The 23,985-nt window shown below is 39.3% G+C and overlaps 1 protein-coding gene across 4 annotated transcripts in view; it reads left to right on the top strand.

Annotated features, from left to right (window-relative positions):
- Positions 1-533: 533 nt before the first annotated feature.
- Positions 534-23,985, top strand: part of UGP2 (UDP-glucose pyrophosphorylase 2) — a 50,959-nt gene continuing 27,507 nt past the window's right edge. Inside the window, exons 1-3 of one of the 4 annotated variants that reach the window (XM_060169384.1) lie at positions 534-619; positions 16,096-16,223; positions 17,067-17,174. In XM_060169384.1, coding sequence (XP_060025367.1) covers positions 16,110-16,223; positions 17,067-17,174 — 222 coding nt within the window. In that variant the 5' untranslated portion in view covers positions 534-619; positions 16,096-16,109. The other 3 variants (XM_060169385.1, XM_060169383.1, XM_060169382.1) reach the window with 3 other exon arrangements.

Below are 23,985 nucleotides of genomic sequence, written 5' to 3'. Positions count from 1 at the left end.
CAACTGCTTACTCTTACTCTTTAACGCAGCTTCACCCTTCGGAGACCAGATGTGTGGGTAGAGTTTGTGTCTACCGAGATAGGGCCTGGGCTCTCTCGGGGTAGTTGCGCGGGGTGCTCTGGCTCTACTCGCCCGATAGATATCTAGCTTCAGTCTCTGGTAAGCGGAAACATTTTTAAGCACGACAAAAATAACCACTCGTGCTTCAGGTTGTCTCCCTTGCTGAAGTATCTGTGGAAGACTGGGAGTTCTACTGGTGAAACATCCCTGGCCCAGCCGCTGGAGTCGCAGCCCCAACGCGCTGCATCCGAGTTCAGGCTCGGGCTCGGGCTTGGGCCGCGGCTCCGGCTCAGAGCCCACCTCCGCCAGGCTCCCTCTGGACGCATACGCCCCGCCCCCTGCCACTCCCGCGCGCCTCATTGGCCAGGCCCTGAATCCGCCTCGGCTCCTGACTGGCGGCTTCTCCTGTCTGTCTGCGCAGTGGGGACATTTCCGCCATGAGGGGGGCTGCTCCAAATGGAGGGGGAGGGGAGGTGTTTAGGAGAAAGTGGGGGCTTTGGGTTGCGGGATCCCGCAGCCCGCTGGACGAAGGAGGTCAGAAGCTGGGCTGCGACCACTGGTGAGGGGTTCAAGGTGTGCATGTGTGAGGGGAGAGGGGGAGAGAGAAGGTTGCCTCAGAGGTGACATTCTCTCAACCTGCGAGCCTTCTTCCAGGCGCGCCATAAACGCCCCCAATTTCCCAGCTACTAAAGGAAGAGGAGGAAGGTGGGTCTCTGTGGCGGTTCGGGGAGGGGCCGGGGCGGGCTTCCCACCACCCCTTGGGCGAGTGTGTTTCCCTCTCTGAGGCGTGTAGAGCCCCTCTGCCTGACCCGCTTTGGCCCCGGAGGCCCAATTTGGGGTTCGACCAGGAGGAACTAGAATGTGTGAGGGTCGGGGCGGGCCCTCCCGGGCTCCTGTCCCTCGGAGTCGCCTCTCCCCTCATGGGTGGCCCCCCAGCGTCCGCTGCGGGAGAGGGCGTGTAGCCTTCGGCCCCTCCCGGAAAAAAGCCGCGGCAAGCTTGCCGCCGCTCCCAGCAGCGAGGCGTTGGTCTGGAGGCCCCCGCCCGCCCGCGCGCCGAGCGCCTCTTAGTCCCGGGACGTGGATGGGCCGGTAGAAAGGGTTGAATCGCTCCCCTCTGCCTGCCTTCCCCGCCTCGCGATCCCTGCAGGGCGGGGACCGCCGTTGGCCAGAGTTTCCCGGGGAACTGTCCAGAGGCCGGACGGCAGAGAGGGGAGGAGGAATAGGGGGTGCGGCCCGCCTGTGCCTGCGGCCGTGCAGCTCCGGAGGGCAGTGAAGTAGCCGCTCTAGATACGCCTCTTTCATTGATGAAATTTAAGTTCGTGTGATATTACCTTTTCCGGGAGCCTCCAGCTGGCCCTCATTTGCGTCAAGGGTTTAGTGTAGCCTGGAGTTCCGAGCCGACTCGGTCGCACCAAGTTTCTGCCTTTTGGAAGTGCGGAAGGTTTTCCTGGGTGTTTTTTTTTCTTTTTTTTTTTTTTTTTGAGGTAGTTTTAGCCGCTTTGAATACACTCTTAAGTGGCAAAACATAGGAAGAGGAGAAGGAACTCGTCGGTTGTTAAAGCAGGGGTGGAAGAGAGACCTGCCCATAGCAGGTGACTCCTCTAGGTATTTGAATATATATACACACACATATATATATAGGCCAGGGTATTTTAATAAATCACTAAAATGTCGAGATTTGTACAAGGTAAGACACGCTTCTTTTTTCTCCCGGGTTGCTTTAGCAGTGCCGAATTTGGGTACTGGCAGTCGAGAGGTTGGTGGGTGGTTTGGAAGTGGAAATGTTCATTTGAGATACAATTTGCGAAACCCTTTTCGTTAAATTGACATTTGAGCTGTCTTGAGCTGCTGGGTTGGCGTTTCAGATACATATAATTTATACCCCTGTACTCTGCTGCATTTAGTTCTGCCTCCCTGAAATCAGGTTAGTAGCACTCTGGCTCCCTGGGATAGGGGCTGTAAATGATGATAAAACAGGACTTTGGCTGATGATTAATCCCTGTTCTCTTTTCCGGGTCGAAGTCAAGGTAACTCTGGGTGCGGACGGGAAGGGGAACTGAGAGGGCTGAGGAAAGGCAGGTGGGTTTAGCCAGGACTATTGGGGAAGCTTTAGCGTTCTCAGCTTCTCCGTTTGTGTGTACGTGGTCTGAGTCTCAGATTCATTTATTGCGAAACCGGGAATAGCTCGTAGAAGCTGGAGGTCATTTCAGCAGGAGAAATGACTTTGCTGCATTGCTGTGTTTATTTTTTCCCCTTCTTTGAAATCTGTAAATATTATTAAGGTTTCTTTCAAATTAGAAAATTGTTCTCTAAGTTCTATATGTGTGTTAAAGGTTTAGGGAATGCCTGTCAACTGAGTTAAGCAGTAACATTGTGTGTATGTGTGTGTGTAACGTGTACACATTGAAATTGGTGCTACTTTAAACCTCTGTCATCAATTTGTAGCATAGGATTTGCCTTCTGGTAAAAGTAAACCCTTTTCTTGCAGACCCCAGAGTGTGAAAGCTTCGGCCATCTTGCTGAACACACAGCTAGTATAAAGTTCACAACCACTTAATGTGGCTCTCAATAAATGTAATGTACTTAAAAAAATTGTGTCAGTAATGGCCATCATTTGGCCCTGCGCATAAAAATGCCCTAGTAGGTTTTATATCACTTTATTAACTCTTCTTTGAGTTTTGTATAATAAAGTAAGAGAATTTGCCTGCATTATTATGAAAACAGATGGGACACTTATGTCTGCCTTTAGCACTAAGCTCAGAAATGTCACTTGTCATTAGACTTTTAAATTCATGTTATGCCTTGTATGTGGTAAGAGATGCTTCTGTTCAGGTTGAATAAATGTCTTAGTCAAGAATAGAAAGTAGAGGTAACTGTCAGAAGTTTGCTGGACTTTGTAACAACAATATTTAATTACCAGCAAGCCAGTATTGCAATAATATGCTAGAGAAAAGTGGACAAGTCACTTCTCTTTAAAAGTTAAAAATAATATTAAACTCCAGGTGTTCCTCGTTGTTATGCTTTAGTGCAGCCTACAGAGATGGTGCATGTTGACTAATGTCGTATCCTTTGCTGTTTGTTAACGGCTAATTGTTTTCAGGAGATTCTAAATAAAGTGGCAATACCTGTGTATGTTGTTATTCCTTTCCCTTGTCATCCACTTTTTAAAAAAAATCAGCTTTTTATCTTGAGATTTTTAGAAAAGTTGCACATATGTCAAAACTAAGAAATTATCACAAGTACCTTACTATTAACTAAGCTACAGACCTAGACTACTTTTCCATGATTCAGTCCAACATTGCATTTAATTGCCATCCAGTTTGCTCTAAGTGGTAGTTTTCTTTTTAAATTGGCAATTTTGCACAAAAAGATGACACCTCTCCCCTCCAAAATTTTTTTAACACGATTTTGCTCCTGTTTATCATTGTTTAAATTTGTACTTCAAGTGTAAACTCTCTGTATGTTTAATTAACTCTGCTGCATTGATCATTGATAAACTTTATTGGGTAATGATTCTGCTGTCTCCACAGATCAGTTTTTAAGTGTAAGCGTTGGGATTTTTGTTTTTGAATTTTTTTTGGTAGCAAAGATCAAATTGTTTGATCTTTGCTGTAGCATTTATTGATATTTCCACTCATTGACACTTAGCTTGTGCCACTTCATAAGGAAAAGATTGAACAAATATTAGGCCTCTAAACTGTTTTCATATGTTGTCTCATTTAAGCTTCACAAGAGCCCTAAGAGGTAGTAGATTTTAATCATGACCTTACAGGTGAGAAACTTTAAGTATCTTATCCAAAGTTCACAGCTAGTAAGCACTGAAATTCATATATAAATGTGTCTTAAATCCTTGTCCTTTCCAGTACCTTTTATTGCCTCTTATGTTAAAAAACTTATCAGGCTGCTGATTAATCCCTGTTCTCTTTTCCGGGTCGAAGTCAAGGTAACTCTGGGTGCGGACGGGAAGGGGAACTGAGAGGGCTGAGGAAAGGCAGGTGGGCTTAGCCAGTCCTGACTGTTATCAGGAACAATGGCTTCTTTCTCCAGCTAGACTATCAGTTCCCTGTGGGCAAAGATAATATTATATTCCTGAGGGAAATACAATGTCTTGAAGTGGTGGATGCTCTGAAAGAATCTGTCATGGATGACAAATGAGAAATGCAGACTTTCCATGTATTTTTTAGTAGTTTAGCCTACTTTTTTTTTTTTTTTTTTTTTTTGCGGTATGCGGGCCTCTCACTGTTGTGGCCTCTCCCGCCGTGGAGCACAGGCTCCAGATGCGCAGGCTCATGGGCCCAGCCACTCCGCAGCATGTGGGATCTTCCCGGACCCAGGGCACGAACCCGTGTCCCCTGCATTGGCAGGCAGACTCTCAACCACTGTGCCACCAGGGAAGCTCCTAGCCTACATTTTTGGTTGTAGTTTATTAACACCTCTAACATAAATGTTGAGAAAGATAAAAGGGATGGACCTAGGCTTGAATCCTGTTACTAACAGGTGATCATAGACAACTTTTCTGAACCTCCGTTTCTATTTATATAAACACTGGGTATTAGTACTTATGCCAAAGGGTTTTGAGAAGCTGAAATGAGATTAATTATGTGAATGCATTTAGATGGCCAGTAAATTTTACTTTCCTTTCTTAAAATGATGGTAGCTTTTTGGATAGCATTGCCACTATGAGTATAACCACATGTCACAAACAGAAACAATGCACCTATGACAGTTCTTTATTTTCCTATTCTAGGTTTGGTGTTCAGGCCTCCAGCAACTTGGAAGTTGATATATATATATTTTTAAAGTATGGGGTTGGAGGGGAAAGCTTGAACAGTGATGTGAATACATAATTGGTGACAGTTTTTGTTTCAGCCCAATCAACAACTAAAATTATGAGCTCTTACAATACGCAATGTACTGTATTGGGATTTCTCCTGTATCCCTTATGGTTGGCACTTGAAATTCAGATCTGCGTATTATACCTGTGTGTTGTGTACACGTGTTTGAATGTCCTGGAACCTGGGGTTGCTATTCTCGGCTTGAATCTCTTCCCTCAAATCTAGGCAATGTGCTTTATAGCTGCGGTCCCCAACCTTTTTGGCACCAGGGACAGGTTTTGTGGAAAACAGTTTTTCCACAGATGGGGGCGGGGGGATGGTTCAGGGGGTGATGTGAGCAATGGGGAGCAGCAGATGAAGCTTTGCTCCCTAGCCTGCCGTTCACCTCCTGCTGTGCGCCCGGTTCCTAACAGGGTTGGGGACCCCTGCTTTACAGGAAAGCTAGGCATGTCCATTCTCAAGCACTTTGTAAGTTACTAGGTAGAAATGTTTAATTAATAAAAATAGTTAATGTCAATAGGCAGGAGAATTCCCAGTATGTATTCCTTGGCCAAAAGAAGGTTCAACTTGCTTTGGGCATCTCCCAAGTCTGTGTTTCTCAGGCACTTAGAATTACTTCTCATAGGAGGACTCTTTACTGGATCTCTGGCTTAATTCCCTTGCTGGTGTATTCTGCCCTCAGGTCACCTTCTGTCTGCCTGTGAAATTACATCTCCATTTGCTAGTTTTCTCCATCCCAGGGGTTGTTGCAGGGCCCACAATTTTTCTAAATAAATGTGACTACTACTTAAATGAGAAAGGGCCCCTTGTCACAGTTGGAGGTGACACCTCCTCCTGTGACCCTGCTGGGTCATCAGCAGCTGTGACTTTTGCCAGGTATGTTAGTCAGTGCCATTTGGAATTTGGCTTTTCAAAAGTTGTGAGAGCTATGGAGCAATCTCCCTACATGATTTGAAATTTATAAATGGCACTGGGCCTGCTGTCATCTAGCCAGCTAAGGCTGTGTTATGTACTTATACTGTAATTTAGAAGAACTTTTAGAAATTATTTATTTATTTATTAAAAAAATTATTTTTGGCTACATGGTATGCAGGATCTTAGTTCCCCACCAGTGATTGGACCCACGCCCCCGTGCATTGGAAGCATGGAGCCTTAACCACTGGACCGCCAGGAATGTCTCTGGAGGAACTTTTTAAAAAACTGTTTGTCTACTTAAATTATATAAAAATGTCCCTTAATATTCTTAAATTGAGGTACTTTCTTATATTACAAGGGAAGCCATTTGAGTACCTCTGTGTCACTTAAAAAGTATTTCAGATTTTCCATTTGTTGGAATTCTCTTTTAGTGACTTTTTTTTGGTGATTCTTGTTTGGTCAGTGGAACGTAGCCAGGGAAGATTAGCTGAACTAATTGTAACAGGAGGGGTCTCATATGAATACAGGGGTGAGAAGCATTCTGGGGCCTGGTTGTAGAGGTCAGGCCTAGGCCTGGTTGTTCTCAAATCCTAAGACTAAATTTAGCCTGTTGCTGATTATTTAGATGACTAGGATGTTTTCAGCCCAGGAAGGTTGTGGCATGGATTTGAGGCAGGACTAGAGGTGGCAAAGCAATGACTAAGGCACACTTCTCATTTTTTAAAGATGTAGCTTAGGATTCACTGTGTTGCTAGAGAGACAGGGATTTAGTTAAATTCAGAGTCACAGTTATAAATGGAAAATTAAAAGAAATTCAAAGAGTTGAGCTGATGAAAACTTTGTTTTCCAACATGGATCTTGTAATCTCTTTGGTTAAATTGTCTTTGTTCTTCATAACTGGGTCTTCTAGTAAAATGGATGATTTTCATTTGTGAAAGCCCACTCAGGGAAAAAAGAAATTAGACATTAGAGAAATAAGAAATATTAATTGGTACACTTCTTGGAAGTGCCGTTTTAATATTCTGAAGATAAATTGAAAAATTAAAAGGAAATTGATGTTAATTTTGGACAGTAGGTGTTGTAATATCAGTTAACATTCACTTCACGTTCTCTGTGTATTTATTTTTCTTCATAGAAAATTGTAGTAACTTTATGAATTGTAGTGACTTTAATCAAAAGAATGGGATACTTAATTTGTGTGAGGAAAATTAGTTGGCCTAATAATGAAAATATTCTGGGTCAAAGAATAATATATTGTAATTTTCCAGTTTCCACCATGTTGAATTTGGTGGAAGTGCAGGTATTAGGAGTTCCCAAAAAGTCAGATATATCCATTACTGAAAAGTTAATATAAACAAATATTTAAAAGTTAAACTAACTCTGGATTATCTGTAAAAATAAATAATTAAGAGTTGACTCTATTAACTTTATGTAATATGATTCATCCTGATATCCAGAATTTATGCCGGTGGAGAAAATCCCAGCAATATTAGAATAAAATTGTGGGGGAGATCCTCTGAAGGTTTGGGATTTAGTGAATGTGGAAATATGATTCACTTACCACCCTTTTGATTGCTTGGGATCTCTTTAGAACCTTGGTTTTCTAGACTGGTGTCCTTTTTACACAGCCTACAGTTTCTTTTCTAAACTGTCATGTTTTGAACTTGGTGTAATAGTGTTTGAATTGTGGACATTTTGGTCTTGGATAATTTGATGGATTGTCCCAGGCACAGTGACTATTAATTGAAACCATATGTCTTAGGTCTCTAAAATTGTACTACCAGGCATGCATCTTCCTATTAATAACTTACTAAATTCTTTGCAAGTTGGCTTGCTAAGTTATTGAAAGAAAATTAAACTTTATGTGTGTTTTGGTTGGGTTTATGTGTGAGAAAGGGGATAGTACTCCATTTGAAAGCTGTTTTCCAGTTCTCTTAACTGGTAAGCAAGCATCTCCTTCAGTTCGTTGCAAAGTAATTGTCTAGGATTCAAATTCTGCCTCTGCCAACAGTCCCATTGTTTACTTTTCTCCATCATTGCCAAATGAAATCCGTTGTGCCCCCAAACCATTTTGACAATTAAGAATTGTTTTTGAGAGCCATGGAAAATTGGCTATGTTGTCTTAGTTAACTTATATAAACAACAAAATGGTTTGTTTTCCAAACCACTGCTAGATATTTGTTAGTTTTTTATGTAAATCAAGAAAGTTCCCTGTTTCTCTGTGATCTTTACTTGTATCTTTAAAAAAAAAAACCCACTATTCGTTATATTCATGTACATGAAATAGTCATGTTATGCTTAGTCTACTTTTTAATTGTTAGACTATTCTAGGGGACACTCCTTTTAACAATAGTTCCACTTGCTCTTTGGCTGCAAAGGTAATTGAAGTTTGTGTTTTTCTCTGGTTGCTGCCCTGGCAAAGACTGATGTGATTTTTCATTTATGTTATAACCCTGACTAGAATTTTAAAGCTTCCAAAGAGTGTAGGAAAACCAAATAACACAGTTCTGCACTGTTGTGGGTTCATTTACGCCGATGGTAAAATGCTTAGGCCTGGTAATAAAATATTTATAGAGTACATAAAAGCTTTCTTTAATTTTTCATTGCCCAGAAAATAAACAATATAGAAGGAAAAGTTGAAGCGCACAAGAGAATGCTTATTCTGATATGTAGTTTCCACTTCACGCAGTAACTTCACTTGATAGACATATTTGGGTTTTTGCAGTTTTCATTCAGATTTGGTGGCATACAGCCTGGAGGTGGTAAACTACGTAATGCACCACTGTAACAGAGAAAAGGAGAACTTCCTCCAGGAAGGAGAGGCAGGGCGCCACGCAGCAGGGTTGGGATTCTTGCTTGGCTGCCACTGTGACCTTAGGCAAGTCAGCATCTCTAGGCTCTGTTTCATCTCCAAGATAAGGGAATTAGACTCACTGACCTTAAAGCCTTTCCAAGGTTAAAAATTTTATCTAAATGCACATGTATGAAATTACACGGCAGGCCTGTCAAATCATTTTTTGGTCCTTGATGGTGATTTTATGTTGTAACCCTTTTCTCTCCTCTCAACAAATGGGAAATGGGTGTGATAGGTCCCTTACCATCCATTAAACTTGTTGCAGAGTGATATTATTTAACTAGTTGGCACATCTCTCCTGAATGTTCTGTTTTCCAGAAGTGATATTTTCTGTTTTTTTGGTTTTTGTTGTTTTTGTTTTAAGAGCTAGTCTGTTGTATGAGAGCAAGGTTAATTATTAATGAGAAGTCTGGTTTATGTATAAATTCTAACAGTTAAAAATATTTTTTAAGCAAGCAATGCATGATTAGCAAAAATCTTGATTATTAAGTCGCTCTGCATGTTCAGTGCTGGAACAGTTCTCAAAAGCCTGGTACCTTTTAATTTTCGTTAATCAAAAATCATTTATTAAGCATTCATATGGCTGTGACCCATGCAAGTGTTAGGATGTACATGGCTGAGTCATTTAAAAATCTATGTAAATGTAAACAGTCATACTATAGTTTATAAGCTAAAATAATATTGACTTTAATACTGAAAGATCATATAAAATTGTATAAGACCAACTAATTGATTTTTCTTTATGATTGAATGACACGAACTTTATTTTTCTGTGTTTTTCCTAAATGAAGCTAAATTTGAATATATAAATTGCCCAATTTTGTTTAATTTCTAAAGTTAGTGAAAACATTATGGTGACATTTATACATAGTAATAAAAATTGAAAGGAAATTTAGAGGTCATTTTGTCTAAACTGCCTACAAGTTTGGAATTTCTTTGACCACATCCATGATACTTGACTGTTAAATCAGCCTCTGCTTGAGAAGCCTTAGGTACTTCAGGTACTCAAGACACGGACCATACTTTTCTTAGCCCCATTTCTCCATGACTGGAAATCATAGCTCTTGAACACTTTCTCTTTGGCCTTACCGGGTACAACCTCCACTGGACAGGACTCTACCTTCTTTATACCCAGCACATTGCAGTATCATAATAGGCTCTTACTCATTAATTAATAGGCTTAACTCATTAATTAATAGGCTTACCTCATTAATTAATAAACATTACTTGAGTACTATGTTTCAAGCTCTGTTTTATGAATACATTGGGTATACAGTGGTGAACAAAATAGACACAATATATTCTTGGATATTGTTGGGTAAGATATACATTGAATAAATTTTAGAAAGTATGATGTCAAAGGGGAGGTTCAAGGATCTACCATATGAGCATGTAATGGGCAACTGTGCTTAGTTTAGAAAGATTTCTAGGAAGAGATTACATTTAAATTGGACACACAAATAATATATTCCTGGCTGTTAAAACCACTAACATGAGAAGTTAAGTCTTGATCTCCAAATCAGGTGCCTGTACTGTGCCAGGTGTTGAGGTAGGTATAGGAAAAAAAGTTGAATAACACTATATGGCTTGTGCCCGTAAGGTGATACAGACAGACATCTCAGCAAAGAATTAAAGTTTTGGGGGTATTTGATATGTGTCTGATACAGCGCAGATTAAAACCTCCACATAGCCGAGTTGTGGTAGAAAGGAAGGCCTCTTTGAACGTTCAGAAGCCACCACCTAGAACACAAGGAATGCCACCTCCACAATAGCAGATGCTATTCAACTCACAGAGTTTGAGCTTTTGGGGGCTGAGGGATCAGGGAGTTTCCCGGGTGTTGGGATGATTCTCATGACTTTGGAATTCACAACTGGGCCTTTAATTTCTATTTTTCTCTCCTGTGTTTTGGAACAGTCTTATAATAGGATGGTTTTAATTTCATAGAGCAGAAAAATACCAACTCAGTTGGCTTAAAAAATGAGGGACTTACTTACATCACATGAATCTTGAAGTAGGATGTTCCAGGGTTGGTTGATTCCGTGCAAAGACTGCATCAGTCTTTTCTTCCTTCTCTTAAGTATATTTGTCTCGTTATTGGGTCAGCTTTCTTCAAAGTCACTAAATGGCAGAAGAAACTGAAGGTGAGGGGTGGACACGTACTCATTGTGGCCAGGGATGGAAAAGGTACTATTTTTTCTCAGGTGTCTCTTTTTTCAGTGAGGAACACCTTTATCCAAAGGTCTTTGCAAACTATATCTTTGTTGCTCACTGGCCAGAATCATTTTATGTTTCACATTTAAACCAGTCCCTGGGAAGGCTTTAGACCAATCTGGGCCTGGTGCCATTTCTGAAGGCCTTGGGGCAGAGAATAGGTGACCAGAATAGCAATGGGGTAGGAAGATGATTGATATGCATGGCTGATACAAACATGTTCAAATAAATGGAGTAGAGTCTATATCAGAGCTACTCAAGGCAATACTGGCTGCATTCAGTTATTTGAAATGCATATTCTCCTCACTCCAGACCCAGAGGCAGGATCTCTGGGAGCTTGCCCAGGAATCGTGTGTTTTAACAAGCCCTCCAGGTGATCTGCATGCATATTGAAGTTTTAGAAGTACTATTGAGACAGGAACTTGGAGCCTTTAGGCATTCTGCTTGAGCACTTTCTTTGGCTACTCAGAAAAGTACTTCAGCTTGGCTTTTAAGGTATGCCTGGCTAAGGAATTTGTATTTCTTTCCCATCAAATGGAGAAGTGACAAGATTAGAGTTGCAGTTTAAGGGAACAAATCCATTCTGCCTGGTACCACCAGATTAGAGTGACAGATGGGTAGACTAGTTAGAAAGCTGTTGTCATCATGACCAGGAGAGTGAAATTAAAGTAGCAGTAGTGGGAATGGAAAGCAATGAATGGAATGGTGGCAGTTCAATTAGGAAGTTTGGTATTGGATTGGATGTAATGTGAGGGGAAAGGAGGGAAGAGCCAACTGTGACTGAGATTTCTAGGTCACCTCGGAGTGACTAGGAGAATGTTAATGCCATGGGGTGCCGGGGCGGGAGGGGTGGAGGCAGGGAGATGAATTTAGTTTAGATGATGAGTTTTGTTTTGGACATGTTGAGCTTGAGGTACCCAGCTGGGTATCCAGGTGCAAAAGGTCTAGAAGGCAGTAGGGAATGTGAGCCTGGAGCTCAGGAAAAAAAGATCAGGATGTATTTGGGAGTTATCAGTAAAGAGATCGATAAGGAAATAATTGAGGGCGAAAATGGTCTGAGGACAGAATCTTAGGAAACCCAGGAAGTAGGAGAAGAAAGAAGGAGCCAGTTATGGAAACTGAGGTATGGTTAGAGAGGTAGGAGAAGATGTAAGATAATACTGGGTAGCTGAATCCAAAGAATAAGAGCTTTTCTAGAGGAATATTCGCAAACAACTGGTTTAAAGGACTGCAGTAAGAGCCCGGGAGAGGCTGGTTAGGTTTAATAAGTCACAAGTCTACTCAACATATGTCCTCGGCTTTATTCATGGTTATTTCCAGTTGCCATTACGTTCTTAGAGTTTCGTACTTATTTGGCTCACAGGTCATTTCCTGGTTTAAGATTAAGTGAGCTTGCCAATTCTATGACTTTGGGTACCTTTCATTGTGGGTTTCCAAGGAAGGTTGGGACTAATCAGATCTAACGGGAGGTGGCCTGGGAGGGAGGGCTCCTCACCTTCTTCGTTGCTCTAGGTGTTATCTCTGGCCTACTCCTTGTGAAGCTAGCTTTCTGCTTTGGAATGTGAAGTTGTTTTGTTTGCCAGTATCAGGATGTCAGGGAAGGGTATTATGTACACTTCTTAGTTGCTGAAATGGATAAAATGAAATACCTGAATTAAGAAATGAAAACAATCACTTGCTGTTTCCTACTTCTCAATTCTATTCCTTTCCTCCTCCTCTTCTCTTCCCCTCCCTCCTTTTTTGGCTCCAGTTGGATAGGAGAAAGTCAATGGTGTTGAAATCTTAGTTCTCGTAAACAGGAAAGAATTAGGAAATTGAGGTACGGGAAAAGTTTCGAAAGGCCTACTGCTTGTTCTATCCCCAATTTACTAAATTGTCATTAAGTCAACTAAGACAATTCTAGTAAATCCAGTTTCATGTGGTAGGGAGTTTCCTGTCTGTTCCAACTGGGCATAAGAAGACATTCTGATAGACATGCTTTGAGGAGAGTGTTATTTGGGGATTTTGCGCCAAAGATTAAAGAGAGCCAGACTAGGAGGGAAATAATGAGCAGGATATTTCTACCTCACTGTGGTGGAATTGGGCTCAGAATAAATTGGCTTTGCTTCCAGCATTAGCCTGCTCTGTGACTTTGGGTAGGTCATTTAACTTTTCACCCTCAGTTTCGTCATCTGTAAAATGTTGAGGGTAGATTAAATGCTCCATCTCGTGTCTAAAAATGTTTTGATTTATGATTGAGGTAATGAAATGTTTGATTCCTAAAACGCTCTGTCTAAAGTGGAGGGGGATCAATTCTCTATTGCTAGGAAGTGAGGTGGTACAAAACATCTTAGGAGGTTAGAAAGCTTGCATTATTCAGTGGATTCTTTAATTGACCTTCCATTAGAAACACAGCTGCCATTGCCAGAAGTGTAACCTGAGAATGTTAAGTCCAAGAAAGCTTCTGAGTTCTATACTTCTTTTCCTACCAGAAATTCCAGACCTTTCTTAAAAAATTCAGGATGGATAAAAGAGGTCACTGCAAAGGGAAATGGTTTCTAGCTCCATGCTTCCTAGTCTGTGCCAGCTGCTTAAGATTGAAAATTTTTATTCCTTAAAAGCCCTTATTCTTTAATCACTTAAAATCAGAACTTCATAGTAGCACTTTGCCCAGGGGAAGGGGAAGGAAACAGCAGTGGAATGAGGTGGAAGAGGAAATAGGCTTATAACGTTTTTTGTTGTAAAAGCAGTTAAGATTTGTAGAGGGGTAGAAGGAATACAGATTGTTCTTCATCTGCATTTGGTGCTATATCAAACCAATCAAAGTTAGGGATATTCGTCACAACTCGAGTTTTTTTTTTTTTTTTTTTTTTTTGGCTACGTTGGGTCTTTGTTGCTGCGCGCGGGCTTTCTCTAGTTGCTGCGAGAGGGGGCTACTCTTTGTTGAGGTGCGCGGGCTTCTCATTGCGGTGGCTTCTCTTGTTGCACAGCACGGGCTCTAGCTGCGAGGGCTCAATAGTTGTGGCTCGCGGGCTCTAGAGCACAGGCCCAGTAGTTGTGGCTCACGGGCCTAGCTGCTCCGCGGCAACTGGGATCCTCCCGGACCGGGGCATGGACCCGTGTCCCCTGCATCGGCAGGCAGACTCTCAACCACTGCACCAGCAGGGAAGCCCTGGAAGACTATGTTTTGATTGTCACAAATTGTACTGTCTAAAAACATTCTTGAGGTGATTGTCTTAAAAAAAAAAAAAGTTCTCCGAAGACAAAATAGGAACAATTATTATAACAGAAAATAATTATGGTCGAAATGTATGTGGTTCCTTGGGAATGCTGTGCTTTTTGTGTTTTACATCATTAGTGCAGTTTGAGTGAATGTATGTAGTTCAGAGGTCTTCGTATTTGCATTTTAAAATTAGGTAAATGACCTCAACTTTCAAGCTTGAATTCATTTTTAATTTTAATTTTATTTCATACAATGTGTAGAGAGTTACCTGTTCTCTGCATTTATAAGTATAAACAATTTGTTAATTCTGTAATTTTATAATTATGTAACTCTATCCTATCCTTAAAACATTTAAAGTAAACCCTTTATGTGCAAAAAAAAAAAGTTATGCTAACGTGTTCATCCATTATCATCATTTTTTACATATTATAATCAAATTGCTACTTACGAGTTGAAACATATCTTTATGTTGTTTATGGAACATACAGGTGTGTGTTTCTTATGATGTTTCTTAGCTCACAAAGAAGTTATTTATGAACTACAGTGTGGGTCATTTTGGTAGTTTTACTAGAGTCCATAAACTTAAGCCTTTAAGAAAAGCACAGTTAGAAAACACTATTTTAGGATTAGGTTGTGTGCTTTCACCAAACTCCCTGGTATTTTTAAAAATTTTAATGTGTTGGAAATTGTGTGTATACTTTTTATTTTGAAGAGCTATGATAAATAACTCATTTGTTAACATTTTTCGGTGTTTGGGAAAGGCTGTCTACATTAAATTATGTCAGGAATTACATATTTACTAATTTTTAATAGTAATTTACTAATTTCTGCTCTCAAAACTATCTTTAAAATATTGATTATGTTGCCTTTAATTCTGTCTATATGCTTCCTTCTGCCCAGATAACAAATGAAGGAATTTATGGTATGTGGGAGTGTTTTTTAGGTATATTGAAATATGGTTTTGCTAAATTAACCAACATTTGTAGAACTAACTAGCTATCAAAAGAAATGTTTGAACATAAGCTTCAAAAATACATTTATAAAATAAGATTGAGTTAGGTATTGAGGATAAAGAGGGGGTGAACAATAATCCGATTGTTCCTTATTTTACAAGAAGTAGACAGGATAATTTCTGTCTAGATAATGAAGTATGTAAAACAACCTTGTTGGTATTTTTCTCCTAAGGTACTTGGGCCTGGGATGTTTTCTTTTTCTGCGTTTTTCTTTGTTTGTTTTCATCTAAGGGGCATTTCTGTCACCTTTAGTGAGATCCATCTGTCATAGAGGTGCCCAGCTATGCCAGAAGTCTTGATAGTCTTGTCCAACACACATGAGCATTGAAAAGTTTGGCTGAAATTAGGAACCAGAAACAGGGAGGCAGCCCTGTGCCCTTCTCCTTTTAAAATGAAAATTTTGATGCCAGGAAAGTAGAGGCACTTTGGAATAGCCAGTATCTCTCAAGAGGTTCTTCTTTAGGGAGGAATATGAACTAGAGTGGCTCCCCTTCTAAAATGGAAAGGATTCCTTAAATTTTTCATCTGTCCTGGAGGAGGAAGGAGTCAGTTTGGCTTCAGTTGCCAAACCCTTCAGTTCTCTTATGAGGCAGCAGTTCCATAAGGACAGGTTCTATAAAATATGCCCTTATTAATGTTATTCCAGGCGTTCTCATTTTTTGCCAGCTTTGACAGCTAGGACGGAAACATCAGCGGAGATGGAACTATATGCTCAAATGAAGATTAATCATTTTACTTCCACCTGCTTCATCTCCCCCAAAGTGTTTAGTATTTTAGATACACCTGTAAAGCATATAGATGTACCAAACAGTCAAATTTGAGTGCATATGATTACTGAGTCATAACTAGTTGACAATGCTAAAATCCTCCTGGAGATTGATGGGACCAGAAGATTGAGCCCTTTTCATTTGCTGGCACACCAGAAATAAATTGGTTGTGGTTTACCAGCTGTTTGAATGGCTGTCTGAGTTCTCAGTCTGTGGTTTTTATATTTTTGTTTTAAGATCTCAGCAAAGCAATGTCTCAAGATGGCGCTTCTCAGTTCCAAGAAGTCATTCGACAAGAACTAGAATTATCTGTGAAGAAGGAACTAGAAAAGATACTCACCACAGCACCATCACATGAGTTTGAAGTAAGGACCCTACACTGTTTTTGCTTTCATCCATCTACATACTGAGTTGCTATTGCTGCTACTGATCATCTAGCCTGAAATAAGCACAAGATGTAGTGATATATTTAAAAAATTAGGATTGCTCAATAATTAAGAATTTTCAATATTTGCCCATTATAAGACCATTGTCTTTTTTATTTTTTAAATTCTGGTAAGTTTCTAAAGTTTGAAAGAATCAGAACAAAATTACAATTTATGTGATCTGTGTTTTGGTATCATTGGATGGAAAAATGGATACCAGTGTTCAGTTAAAATTGTGAGAAGTTAATTGATCAACCTTATATCCTGCATGCCTTTTCCAAAGAGCCAGTTCTAACAGAACTATGCTACTCTGACAGCTATGATAGAGGTTTCCCAGAATAGGTAGGTGTTTACTTTTCTACTTATAAATCAATAGATTATCCTTTTCATTTTCAAATTTCAATTTATACTTAATGTTTTGAGGTTAGCTGATTTTTGTTCCTTGTTCTTTTGGTGAAGATTAATTGTCACTTAAAAGAAGTAAAGAAATACATTGGTGAGTAAATGTAGAGAACCAGTTGGAATTCCCACAGGCCAAATGGTGTTCAGATTACATGATACAGGTGGGAGATGGCGAGTTTACTTGTATTCCTTTAAGTGTGGTTCCTATTAGCTTTTTTTCCTCTTTAGTTTTAAATTGGGGTGTAAAAAAGTCTCTGCTGTACTCCATGTTTTAAACGTATAAGAATTTCACTGAAAGGTATTTTAAATGTACAATATATGTCTGTTTTTATTAAATATTAAGCATTCTGCTAGTTATAACAACGACTTCTATTCTCATAGCACACTAAAAAAGACCTTGATGGATTTCGGAAGCTATTTCATAGATTTTTACAAGAAAAGGGACCTTCTGTGGATTGGGGAAAAATCCAGAAACCTCCAGAAGATTCGGTAAGTTTTGGATAAAATGTAGGAAAATTTAAGGTAATTTCAGACACTGGTTTAACTTTTGGGGGTGGGATACTATAGGGTACCTGTAGGAACCATCAATTCAGACATTGAAACTACAGAGATAGCCTGCTACTACTTTCCTTTCTTTTAGACCCATCTATCCAGTCCTGCAGAGCACTTATGAAAGTCTAATCTCCCTATAACACTACCTCATAACTTAATATCCTTGAATATGAGGCAGTTCTTTTGTTTAAACACATGGTAAGAGCTTCATTATGTTTTCTTCCATCTCCAAACCATCTGATTTCTCATTGCCTATAGGGTCATGTACAGTCACTGTCAGGTACTTATAGCTCTCCCTATGCTTTCAACCCATCTTTCTAGCTGTATTTCCCTTGCCTGCCTTTCTTGAACCAACCCAGCATTCCCTTCACACGCATAGTATTTCCCTGCTTCTAGACTTCTGTGTATGTTGTTTCCTTGGAATGCTACGGGCTCTTCACCTATCAAAATCCTGCTCATTCTTTGAAGCTCAGTCTAAATGCCTCCACCTCTGTTGTCAGCTCCTAGCAGAAAGCTGCACTGAAGAGGTGTAATGCGGTAGTATCGGAGGTTCAAATCCTAGCTCTACTGCTTTTGAGCTTTGTGTAAAATGAGAATGATACCAAGTGCTTTCTGTACTTCACAGGGTTGTTATGAGACTCTCTTAAAAAACATATGGAAACATGTTAAACCATGAAACATTTTGCAGATGTTCGTGGTTATTTCTATCATGCTGAGGTAGTAAGCCAGCCTAATTAGTAGCAGTTGTTTGTATGCATGTGTTGTCTTCTTACTAGTCTTTGAGGCTAGGAGACCATGTATCCTGAGTTGAATGATTGATCTAAATTAAGTGATTGTTTCAGGGACAGGTTTGGTTAACACAGTGACCTTTCTTTCCTTTCCTGTCAGCAGTTTTGACTACTGCTGCTTGTGGCATTTTTCACTGAAGGTAGAAAAGACTTGATGGAGTGGAATAATTGCATGTAGATAGTTTATCTCTTATGTATCTGTAATCTTAAATAATCTAATATTGGTTTAAAAACAGGGCTGTTTTAAGCAGGAGTTTGGCAAACTACTGTCTGAGGGCTGTACCACTGCTTGTGTTTTGTAAAGTTTTATTGGGACATAACTGCATGCATTCATTTGTATACCATATCTGGTGGCTTAAGCTAATGGAGTCCTTCATATTTCTTCTAATGAGAAAATCTTAAATGTAGTTCCTGGTGAAGAGCACTTTTTTTCCTATATGTCAAAATTGTCTTTCAGTTATAAAACTTAAAAATTATAAATTACATGTTCATGGTAAAAAAAGAAAACAAAGCAAAAAAAAAAAAAAATCCCACCTAAGCGTTCACCTTGAGGACTCTCATTTTTGATGTTGAAGTTAAAATTCCTCTTGTCTGTAGTGCTTGCCAATTACAGTGTGCATATATATATATATATATATATATATATATATTTTCTTTAGGGTCTTCTATTTTAGTCTTTGATTTCCTTCGCTCTAGTGATGTACTGTGATTTATTTTTCTGCTTTTAAGTGGTAGAATTAATGATATTTTCTCCTGAAAAATTATTTAGAGCAATCTTCTGGATAGGTATATAATTTTAAAAAGGAACTAGTTGTAAATTCAGTCAGATTAAAAAAAGAATGTTTGGGAGTAGGCCTAAAATTATAATAAAAAATTTATACATTATGTATTTTCCCACTTTAAATACTTAATATTTTTGCTAGGAATTTATTCTTAGTTGAAATGACTTTACTTTTCTGATTAATGACAGACCTGGGGATAAAGGTTTTCTTCTTAATTCTTGCAGACTTGGGAATTTTTTTTCTCGTTACACAAACTTAACCTTTTGATGATAGAGCCTACCTTGAAGGAAGGCACAAAAATTGATTACTTTCAGTATATTTTATGATTCAGGATTCTGCTTTCACAATGGAGAAATCTGCCTTTGTGTATTTTGAGAGAAGATTATGATACATAGTAGGGTTTCTTGGCATGGGGATTGGAGTCGGGGGGAGGAAGCAAGTAGAGGGATCAGAACCACCTAGGGATTTTTCCAGTTCAGCGCCACCATTCCAAACAAGGTCTTGACAAATCCTTTCAGGAGGCTATGCCCCTGCAGTGAGCTGTAGTTACTGATAGGAATGCTGAATTGATATAGAAAAATAAAAAGAAAGAAATATAGAATTCTGGATGTAATATGATTTTATGAAGTCTTTTCTCTTTCTGTTTATAAAAATGTAAGTCTCCATTAAAAATATGTCTTTGGGGGCTTCCCTGGTGGCACAGTGGTTGAGAGTCCGCCTGCCGATGCAGGGGACAGGGGTTCGTGCCCCGGTCCGGGAAGATCCTACATGCCGCGGAGCGGCTGGGCCCATGAGCCATGGCCGCTGAGCCTGCGCGTCCGGAGCCTGTGCTCCGCAACGCGAGAGGCCACAACAGTGAGAGGCCCGCGTACCGCAAAAAAAAAAAAAAATATATATATATATATATATATATATATGTCTTTATTTTAAAGTCTAGGTTGTGAGCATCTTTTAAAAAAATGTTCTTATAATCCCATGTGCCCTTAATGTTGAGGGTTTTGAAATGCAGAGGGAAAAAATAAGTTTGCTCTTTTAACTATGTTATGAGCTTCTTGAGGGCACAAATGTGTCTTACATACTCTGTTAACTATTAGCTTTGGCAAGTAGTTCTGAGAATACAAATTATAGGTTAATATTCATTCACCTTGCTTCCCCTACACTCCTCCGGCTCCCTCCCTTTCCTCCCCACCCCCAGGCTTTTTACTCTCTGGTCATAGAGGTTATATAGAGGTCAGTTTTCCTTTCAAAACACATTATTTAGTGAACATAGGTTCTTTTTTTTTTTTTTAAGCATTTAAAAAAATTTATTTGTTTTTGGCTGTGTTGGGTCTTCGTTGCTGCGTACGGGCTTTCTCTAGTTGTAGCAACCGGGGGCTACTGTTCGTTGCAGTGCCCGGGCTTGTCATTGCGGTGGCTTCTCTTGTTGCGGAGCACAGGCTCTAGGCGCGCGGGCTTCAGTAGTTGTGGCACGCGGCTCAGTAGTTGTGGCTCGAGGGCTCTAGAGCACAGGCTCATTAGTTGTGGCACATGGGCTTAGTTGCTCTGCAGCATGTGCGATCTTCCCAGACGAGGGCTCGAACCCGTGTCCCCTGTGTTGGCAGGCAGATTCTTAACCACTGTGCCACCAGGGAAGCCTGAACATAGGTTTTTATTTTTTAAATGCAGGTGATACTGTACCCTCTTAACTAAAAAGAAATTATTGTCAGAGAACAGCCATTTAGAGTGACATTTCTCATGTCATCCTTGCATATAAACATTGTTATGACAGAGGATCTATATTTTTGTGTAGGAGTTGGCCACCTTGTTTTGTAAATAAAGTTTTCAGAACACAACCACACTTACTCATTTACATATTGTCTATAGCTGTTACAATGCTGTGATACTACAATGGCAGAGTTGAATAGTTGTGATGAAGACTATACGGCTTACAAAACCCGAAATACTTCCTTTCTGGACCTTTATGGAAAAAGTTTGTTGACCCCATTTTAGTGTATTTATTTTTAGAAGATCTTCAGTAGTTTACTTCTTTGGTTCCCAGAAAACTGACCTCAAATGCCTTTTTCAATTCAGATGATTACATTTTAGGTAAAACTATTTTTTTGTAAATACTAGATTGGAGGATATACTTATAGAGAGACATTGAAATTTTATGTTGTCAAGTTTTACTTACTCATTCTTGCCTACTGTGTTGAATACTTCATTTTAGCTCTGTCAGTGAGCACATATATATATATATATTTTTTATTGAGGTATAACTAACATACAACATTTTATTACTTTCAGATGTACAACATAGTGATTTAATTTAACATTTGTATGCATTGCTAAATGATCACCACTGTAAGTCTAGTTACCATCTGTCACCATACAGAGTTAATACAATGTTATTGACTGTATTCTCCATGTTTTACTTTACATCCCCATGACTTATTTATTTTATAACTGAAAGTTTGTGCTTCTGGATCCCCATCACACATTTCACTTCCTCCTCCCCTTTGGCAACCACCAGTCTGTTCTCTGACATACGTGTTTTGTTTTTGAAAAGCCTATTGAGCCCATATTTTATTGAATTATGCTTAGAAGAAGAACGCAATTTATGGAGTTATGCCATGGATAATGCTTTGCCCCCATTTTGTGAGTGTTAATCTTGATTATTACATTCATTTAGTTATCTTGATATTTAGCTACTTAAGGAAAGTTTTTAAAAAAATAAGGTTAATGTTTTTGACTAGCAAGGAGGGACCAGTCAGCATGTACAGCTTCATTGGACCATTTAATTGCTTTCTAGAGAGGCCGTAAGAGTGTCTTTTTCCTCGCCAGGCTTAATGTTTGAGCTTAAGTGTTGAGGATGGAGAGGGATGGGAAGTAGATAAAAGATATGGGAAGATACAGAGCCTACTCAAGAAGGTATTGGGACTGACGGGTTCTTTTGAGCCCTAACTTAAAACCTGTTATCACCTGGCTGGCCATGACCTCTGGTGACAATAAAGTACATTATCATTTATATGAAAATTATATGAAAAATATTCTCTAAATTTTTCATTTAGATAGGAACACAAAGTCCCTGGTTGATTTATGATTGTCATTCTTGTTTTATAGTCCTCAAAAGGGTGAGGGTGTATTTGTGAATGGGGAGGAGTTATATAGGGTCAACTCTTTTTGTTTGTTTGATTGAGATAGAGAATTGGCATGAAAAATATCGTATCAATGTGGTATTTAGCTTCAACAGATTTTTTTGTTTTGTTCCACAAAACAACTGAGAGCTTTTCTTACTCTTAGTCTTATCAGTACAAACACATTAAAGCGTGTTTAAATATAATAATAAAGCATTCTGAGAAAGTTACAGTATACGTGTACAGAGTAAAAATACAGATTTTTTTAATTTGTCTTTTGGAAGGTGAATTATAATATATTGTGCAGCTAATGTTTGCACATCTTTTTTGAAAGACTTACTGGAGGCAATTTGGCCAAGGATCTGCCGTGATATGACACAGGATGGTTTGCTTTGAGCATGATGAAGATTTCCCAACTGTAGTCAGCAGCTAATGGCAAAGTCATTAGAGACTTGTTTTGCGTGTGTGTAGAGATAACATTAGATCCTGTAAAGAAGATGTGGTACATATATACAATGGAATATTACTCAGCCATAAAAGGAATGAAATTGGGTCATTTGTAGAGGTATGGATGGACCTAGAGACTGTCATACAGAGTGAAGTAAGTCAGAAAGAGAAAAACAAATATCGTATATTAACACATATATGTGGAATCTAGAAAAATGGTACAGATGAACTGGTTTGCAAGGCAGAAATAGAGACACAGATGTAGAGAACAAACATGTGGACACCAAAGGGGGAAAGCAGGGTGGGGGGGTGATGGTGGTGGTGGGATGAATTGGGAGATTGGGATTGACATATATACACTAATATGTATAAAATGGATAACTAATAAGAACCTACTGTATAAAAAAATTTTTTTTTAATTAAAAAAAAAAGATAACATTAGATCCTGAATGTAAAAGTATTCCACAAAAAGGAAATAGGTAGTAGTAGCATTTAAGGAAATGGTCCTGGGGACATGGGTGGATACCAGAGAGCCTCATCTTTTCCTTGAAGTAAAATTTTAAAATGGTAATATGTAGAATTACTAATCTAATTAAAAATACTAATACTAATTTGGCAAATATTGCTAAAACTCATTCCCTGCCTTTTGATTCCATGATGAATTGAACAGTTTTTAATTTTCTCCAGGACTACCTTCCTTCACATGCCTTTATATACAGGAAACTTATTTCAGGAAGGGGATGTGACTAAGGGGGCTGACCACAGGCCTATGAGTCTTACTTCTGTTCTGGTTACTTATTTATTATTTCACTTTAGAAATAGTAATAGTAAATATATGGCCACTTTAACATCAATCCCATGGTTGACTCTGAGAGACTCTAGGTGATAGTGTTAGACAAGGGTCTCTAACCACACCCCCTGTGTCTAGAGTTGGGGATGGTCCAATCCCACAGAATCGAGTGTCTTGGGAAAATTATAGCATGGATATAGGTAGTAGTACCACTCCTCTGAACATTACCATTCCCCCCTCCGCAACCCCCACCATATAGAGAACCTTTTTGGACCTTGGCCCATATGTTGCAAGGCCTAATATAGATTAATTTATTATTATACTCTCCAAGTGTATATTTTATGTAGGCATTTTGTGTCTTATAATCAGATAAGAACAATACATCTGTGAAGTTCTCCTATCCCACATCTTCATCTGTGGTACAACTGTGAGGGAATTTCCATTATTTTTATTTACTACAGGACAACCCTGAACCTGCAAGATTGGCACTGGAAGAATTAAACAAAAAAAAAAAGAGTGGGTGGCCCATACCTACCTATAATCCTTTCTGCCCTGTAATTCCTTGGGGACATTTTACTAATTCCTTTTCCTTATTCTAGATCAGATGTGGACAACTGACCCTCTGCTCATCCCATTGTATAGCCAAGATGAAACTAGGCATCTGAACCCAGGAAGTCTCTGCAGGGATTGTAGGCCCTAGATAGATTTTTTGAACTTATAGGTAAAACTGTATAGATGTACATTTTCTCAGAGTGGACAGAAGTACTTTTTTAGAATATCATTCAAGAAACTTGTATTGGGTGCTTCTTCTCTGTCAGGAACTAGCTG

The sequence above is a fragment of the Lagenorhynchus albirostris genome, chromosome 13 (assembly GCF_949774975.1).
Source record: "Lagenorhynchus albirostris chromosome 13, mLagAlb1.1, whole genome shotgun sequence".
NCBI classification, from domain to species: Eukaryota; Metazoa; Chordata; class Mammalia; order Artiodactyla; family Delphinidae; genus Lagenorhynchus; species Lagenorhynchus albirostris.
The sequence above is the reverse complement of the archived record's forward strand: the minus strand, read 5'-3'. Positions and strand labels throughout refer to the sequence as shown.